Source organism: Electrophorus electricus, chromosome 8 (assembly GCF_041902795.1).
Source record: "Electrophorus electricus isolate QZ-2024a chromosome 8, ASM4190279v1, whole genome shotgun sequence".
NCBI lineage: Eukaryota > Metazoa > Chordata > Actinopteri > Gymnotiformes > Gymnotidae > Electrophorus > Electrophorus electricus.
In genome coordinates, this window is record NC_137504.1 from 34,522,827 (window position 1) to 34,530,304 (window position 7,478).

General features: G+C 42.4%; 1 protein-coding gene across 1 annotated transcript; it reads right to left on the reverse strand.

Moving 5' to 3' along the window:
• Positions 1-998: 998 nt before the first annotated feature.
• LOC113591065 (uncharacterized) lies at positions 999-5,833 on the reverse strand. Its single transcript, XM_027031418.3, has 6 exons — positions 5,599-5,833; positions 3,251-3,334; positions 2,908-2,991; positions 2,763-2,825; positions 2,515-2,646; positions 999-2,384 (listed from the first exon to the last, which is right to left on the reverse strand). Exons 1-6 carry the CDS (start codon positions 5,816-5,818, stop codon positions 2,101-2,103), a joined length of 867 nt encoding a protein of 288 aa, XP_026887219.2. The 5' UTR covers positions 5,819-5,833; the 3' UTR covers positions 999-2,100.
• Positions 5,834-7,478: the final 1,645 nt, after the last annotated feature.

Below are 7,478 nucleotides of genomic sequence, written 5' to 3' on the forward strand. Positions count from 1 at the left end.
AGTGTGTGTGCGTTTGTGTGTGTGTGTATGCGTGTGTGTGTATGCGTGTCTGAGTGTGTGTGTGTTTGTGCGTGGGTGTGTGTGTGGCAGGGGTCATAGATGGCTGGGAACATACAACGTAACAGCCGATGTGGGTAAAACCCTCTCAGTGAAACAATAAGGATGTACTATTGTGGAAGAGAAAGAGAGAGAGAGAGAGAGAGAGAGGACATTTACTGAGCACAACATGAGTAACTGAGAGTTCAGGGGCCAACAGTGGTGGGACTTGAACTGGCAACCTTCTGATTACTAGTCCAGTACCTTCACCACTGAGACTCCACCAGCCATGCATAGTACACATAGTAACCAGCTTAGTTCACCTAAAGAAAAACGCAAGTTTTAAGTGAAGAATCAATGATAATATGACACATATTCAGGACCTACTAACGTACTGAATCATCTACTCCTGAACACATATTCAGGACTTATTAACCTCCTGGACAGTGCGAGGTTTGTTATTTAGGCTTCTGAGTCGTGAGACCCAGTCTAGTGTGATAGCGCACGCTGAACATCACAGAGCAAAAGTCCAAAACAGGAAATGGACTCATTCTGTGCACCAAGTTTCACATTACTAGCATGAACTAAGACATAGAGGGGTGTGAATGAGAGAGGAGAGAGAGGTTAGCACTCACTCACACACTCACTCTACACCCCACACTCACTCACTCACACTCTACACCCCACACTCACACACACACACTCTACACCTCACTCACACTCACTCTACACCCCCCCACACACACACACTCACACGACACCCCACAAGCACACATATTAACACACATATATGTGTATTCACACCCCCCCCCACACACACACACACACTCACAGTCAATCGCATAAACACTGATATGTACATACACACATATGTACCCCCCCCCCCACATACACAGACACACACATATCCACAAACACGTCATACATGTGTACAAGAAAAAAAAAAGTATTTTTAATGAGGCACACACTGATTTTATTGGGCAAACAGGGATTGCAAATGGAGCCCATTATAATACTGCCCTCTGGTGGACCATACTGGTTTATACACCCCAGGTGCCTTGCCCTGGTCTTGTAGAGCCCTCATCACAGATTAACACTTTACATCAATGAATGTTTATACCACAGATTAATACTTTACACCGATGAATGATTATACCACAGATTAACACTTTACACCAATGAATGTTTATACCACAGATTAACACTTTACACCGATGAATATTATACCACAGATTAACACTTTACACCAATTAATGTTTATACCACAGATTAACACTTTACACCGATGAATGATTATACCACATATTAACACTTTACACCAATGAATGTTTATACCACATATTAACACTTTACACCACTGAATGTTTATACCACAGATTAACACTTTACACCGATGAATGATTATACCACATATTAACACTTTACACCACTGAATGTTTATACCACAGATTAACACTTTACACCACTGAGATGTACATGTGTATACTGAGATGTATATTTACAGATTTAAAGTGACTTACAATTATCATTGAGTACAACTTGAGTAATTGAGGGTTAAGGGTCTTGCTCAGGGGCCCAACAGCGACAACTTGGCAGTGGTGGGGCTTGAACTGGCAACCTACTAGTCCAGTAACTTCACCACTGTCCGTCAGTGTGTGTGCGTGCGTGCGCACACTGTCCTTGGTCAAGTCTTAAATTTCAAGTGCTTGGCAAGTCACCCAAATTTAATTCCATTTCATTATTTGAAATAGCTGATGTAGTGAACTAAACAGACATAAATCATGACATCATAAATCATCTTTTTTATTACAATAAAAAAATGACACTACATATTAAATGAAATCATCTCAAGGGTTTTAAACAATGAAATGGAATTATAAAATTATAAGCTAAAATAAATTTATACCATATATCTGATATCCACACCATATATCTGATATCCACACCACATATCTGATATTCTGATATCTATTTAGCTTCATGTCCAAGTAGCACTATTTCCCACTGCCAGTAGGCTGGAAGGCACTGCCCAGCTAGCCAAGGCGGAGAATCCCAGCTGGCATCTCACATGGGGTAGAGGAGGAAGCCACTGAACGTGGTGGATTTGTTGGCATCGTCCATCAGTTTGTAGTTCTTTGGGAGACTTGTGAAAACTACATCTCCCACCTCCAGCAGCAGTGTGATGCCATTACATACATACTCATGGTGGCCATCGGTGTTGAAAGCACCAACATGCATGAGTATTTCATGATTCTTGTGAAAATTAATTGCCATAGCAATGGAGTTCAGGTAGCTGAGAGCTGTAAAGCGGAAATAGTAGACTCCCTTCACCGGCGCTGTGAACACTCCTACAGTAAGACAATCCATGACCAGCTCATTGATAAAGGAGGTCAAACACACACATATTACACGTCTGAAACATTTCTCATGGCTGAAATGGACCCGGCAGGTTATGAACTCTCGGCGGTATGAAAGTACCTGTGGCTGAGTTGTAAGCATTGCCAACATTAGTGAAGACCTTAGTGTAGACCAGGTTAGTCTGAACATTAAAGGGGCCGACCGCACCTACTGGTCCAGGCAGAGTAGTGGAGAAAGCAACCTTTGGTCTCTCTAGATGCACAGTCATAACAGAAGGAACGATTCAGAAACAACGACATCAGGTCAAGAAAAAGAAGACAGACAGACAGATAGAGAGTTTTGCTGCTATTCTGTATGATTTAGTCTACCTGCATTCTCCCTCTTCAGATGCTCCAGGCTGGTCTCACTGGTGGTTAGTCTCGTATCCAGGGCTGTCAGGGGTTGACAGGGTGGATCGGTGAACATGCATTCATTCTGTTCTGGTGCTGGAGACTGAAATGTGTGGTGTTGTACCTGCATCTGTCTTCTTCAGGTTCTCTGTCATGCTCTCAGCAGCGTTTATTCTGGCCTGGAGGCTGAACAGATCAGCTATGTGAGCTGTGCGGGACATAGCAGAGAGACACCAGTCACCAACAAGTGAGATGTGTTCAAACAGAAAACAGTATTGTTGTCAGTTTGAAAAAAGTGATATGGAAAATATTTATCTTTAACATTTATTTATTTATCCTTAACATTCATTCTTAATGTTCTAATTGATTATTGTTTGAATAATTTAGCAGAATCCATTAGTCTTTCCACTGGGCACCACATTGGTGTTGATGTGGTTGATGTGTGTTGTCATGGTTACCATAGTTACCTGTGTTCTCCTTCTTCAGGTTCTCCACCTCTCGCTCACTGACTGCCAGTTTAATCTTCAAAGCAGAAAGATTTGCTGCTTGGGCTAAGAGAGGAGCATTACTGCATTACTGTATTACAGCATTACTGTATTACAGCATTACTGTATTACAGCATTACTGCATTACTGTATTACAGCATTACTGCATTACTGTATTGCTGCATTACAGCATTACTGCATTACTGTATTACAGCATTACTGTATTACAGCATTACTGCATTACTGTATTACAGCATTACTGTATTACTGTATTACTGCATTACTGTATTACAGCATTACTGCATTACTGTATTGCTGCATTACAGCATTACTGCATTACTGTATTACAGCATTACAGCATTACTGCATTACTGTATTACTGCATTACTGTATTACAGCATTACTGTATTAGTGTATTACTGCATTAGTGTATTACAGCATTACTGCATTACTGTATTACAGCATTACTGTATTACTGTATTACAGCATTACTGTATTACTGCATTACTGCATTACCGTATTACTGCATTACTGTATTTCAGCATTACTGTATTACAGCATTACTGTATTACTGCATTACTGTATTACAGCATTACTGTATTTCTGTATTACTGTATTTCTGTATTACAGCATTACTGCATTACTGCATTAGTGTATTACTGCATTAGTGTATTACTGCATTACTGCATTACAGCATTACTGTATTACAGCATTACTGCATTACTGTATTACTGCATTACTGCATTTCAGCATTACTGCATTACTGTATTACAGCATTACTGCAACGTCCCGTCCAGCTTCAAGCGATCCACCATCGTCCACGTCCCGAAGAAAGCTCGACCCTCCGACCTCAATGACTACCGCCCTGTTGCCCTCACATCAGTCGTGATGAAGTGCTTTGAAAAGCTAGTCAGAGACTTCATCACATCTTCACTGCCAGCCTCCATGGACCCACTGCAGTTTGCATACCGCCACAACCGCTCCACTGACGATGCAATTGCACATCTGCTCCACACCACACTGACCCACCTGGACAAAGGGAGGGGAAATTATGTTAAAATGCTGTTTGTTGACTACAGTTCAGCATTTAACACCATCATCCCCTCCCTACTCACTACTAAGTTGGGGGATCTAGGACTGCATACATCCCTGTGCGACTGGATCTCCAACTTCCTAACAGACAGACCACAATCAGTACGGGTGGGCAACTGCGCCTCATCCACCCTCACCCTCAGCACTGGAGCTCCTCAGGGTTGTGTCCTAAGCCCCCTGCTCTACTCACTGTACACCTACGACTGCACAGCCACTTCCAGCTCCAGCGTCATTGTCAAGTTTGCTGATGACACCGTTGTCATGGGTCTGATCTCGGACAACGACGAGAGGGCCTACCTGGAGGAGATTAAACACCTGGAAAACTGGTGCCAGGAAAATAATCTCCTCCTAAACGTCAGTAAGACAGGAGCAGCACTACCAACCTGTGAGGATCAGTGGAACCACGGTGGAGAGAGTAGATAGTTTCAGGTACCTTGGTGTTCACATCTCGCAGGACCTGTCCTGGTCCCGCAATACCAACTCCCTGGCAAAGAAGGCTCGTCAGCGTCTTTACCACCTCAGATGCCTAAGAGACTTCAGACTGCCCTCCAAGGTACTGCGGAACTTCTAAACCTGCACTATTGAGAGCATCCTCACGGGGAACATCACAGTCTGGTTTGGGAACAGCACCAAGCAGGACAGACAAGCACTCCAAAGGGTAGTGCGTTCAGCAGAGCGCATCACTCATACGGAACTTCCTGACCTGCAGACCATCTACTACAAGCGGTGCCAGACCAAGGCCAGGAGGATTGTGAAGGACCCCACCCATCCCAACAATAGGTTCTTCGCTCTGTTGAGGTCAGGGAAGCGCTTTCGCTCCCTGAAGACCAAGACAGAGAGACTGAAGAGGAGCTTCTTCCCACAGGCCATTCAGGCCCTGAATCAGGGAAACTGATAAACTGTGGGGACCACCACCACCATGTAACATGTAACTGTAAATATGTTCAATTACAAGATGGGACTGTACATCGTGTACATACATATATACATATCCATATACACATTGTACATTGTGTATATAAACATAATATACATATATTGTACATACATTGTTAATATATTTTTGTATATATATATAGAATATATATTTCTCTAATTTAGTGAAAGATAAATACTGTAGTTTGTTGAACAAATCACCTCAAACAAAACAAAACACCGGCAGCCCCCGTGTAAAGAATACACTTGCGCTATCACACCTGAGTACACACACCTACGCTCACACACCTGCGCTCACACACCTGTATTCTCTTCCTGCATCTTCATCAGCAAGGTCTTCAGCTCCACTAATGTGTTTCCTTGGTGATGGACCAATGTTCTCAGACTCTTCAGTTCAGCAGAGATGTCCAGGTGGATGAACGGGTTGGATGAACCTTGGTTCTCCAGTGTTTCTATGTCCCCTGCACAGCCCTGCAGGAGACAGACGAGCAGCAGGAACCGAACCACACCAGCACTGGCCATTTCCACACAGTGATCCCTCTGGCAGACGAACTCATCATTTATAACACAGCCTCTACAGCCCTCATGTCAAAGGTCAGCCAGTGTTGGATTACATGTTTGTTTTCTACATGTTTGTTTTGTAAGTGAAGGTTGTGAAATCGTACGTTTCTCTGGAGTAAGTCAATAATCACACCATTCAGCCAAACATGGGTATGTTTACAGTACAGAGCTCATGTTAACATGGGTATAAAATAACATATTGGCTAATTGTTTTTCTAAGGAATTACTTTTTTAATCTGACCAACAAACTAATCAGGCTGAAAGAACTGTGTGTTTTGGCATTAAACCTCATTTGGTGTGTTTGCGATTCTTCACCAGGAAATGACTTGCTGGTATTTCACATGCTGTCATTTTTCCCAGAATTAATCCATGGACTGTTTGTCTAGGAGATAATGAGCTTTGAAGTGAAGTTGACTCCAATTTCTGGTCATGTGACCCTGGACTGACCCAACCTGTAGGATCATGAGATCATTTATGTTGTTATTCATATACATCATCATTCTTTTAAACTTTGTTATGGGCCTGTGTCCTATTCCAGTGTACTTTACATGTACCCATAACACTTCTGCGATGAGAATTCTGACACACATCATCTTCACGTTGTCAGTATATGCACTGATAACCGTTCAAAGAGCTCTCGCACATGTGAATATGTTAAAAAAAAATGTTTTTTTAAAAAATCACAGCACTTTTGCAATGAATCCAACATATTCAATAATAACAGAAAGCAACCTGTTCATTTCTACATTCTGTCACTGGACAATGTTTGTATGTTCCCGAATAAATCAAAAACATTCTAATTTTACATTAAATATCACTTTGGATTATTGCACTAAAATACCGAATGTACATAAGGCCTTAGCTTCAAATAAAATTTCTCACCAGTGTTCCAACTGTTTAATTCACCTTTTTATCATATAAAAACATTTGAATATTCTTCAATTAAGCAAAAACAGCTCAATTCAGACTTTTGGTCTGGCCTAATTAGAGTGTCATGTGTCCTGTTAGTTTAACTAAACTACCAGGGGGTTGATGGATGGTGCCTGGTGAGTGTGTAGAGGCTGGTGTGTGTTTAGTGACTGGTGAGTGTTTAGAGGCTGGTGACTGTTTGGTAGCTGGTGAGTGTTTACAGGCTGGTGAGTGTTTTGTGGTGTTTGGTAGCTGCTGAGTGTTTATAGGCTGGTGATTGTTTAGTGGCTGGTAATTAGAGGTTGGTGAGTGTTTGGTGGCTGGTGAGTGTTTAGTGACTGGTGAGTGTTTTGTGGTGTTTGGTGGCTGGTGAGTAGAAGCTGGTGAGTGTTTTGTGGTGTTTGGTAGCTGGTGAGTGTTTAGTGGCTGGTGAGTGTTTAGAGGCTGCTGAGTGTTTGGTGGCTGCTGAGTGTTTTGTGGTGTTTGGTAGCTGGTGATTGTTTAGTGGCTGGTGAGTGTTTGGTGGTTGGTGAGTGTTTAGAGGCTGGTGTTTGGTGACTGGTGAGTAATTAGTAGCTAATGAGCAATTAGTGGCTGGTGATTGGTGGATGGTCAGGGTTTAAAGGCTAATGTTTGGTGGCTGGTGAGTGTTTGGTGCCTGGTGAGTGTTTAGAGGCTGGTGAGTGCTTTTTAAAAGCACATGGTGCCATGC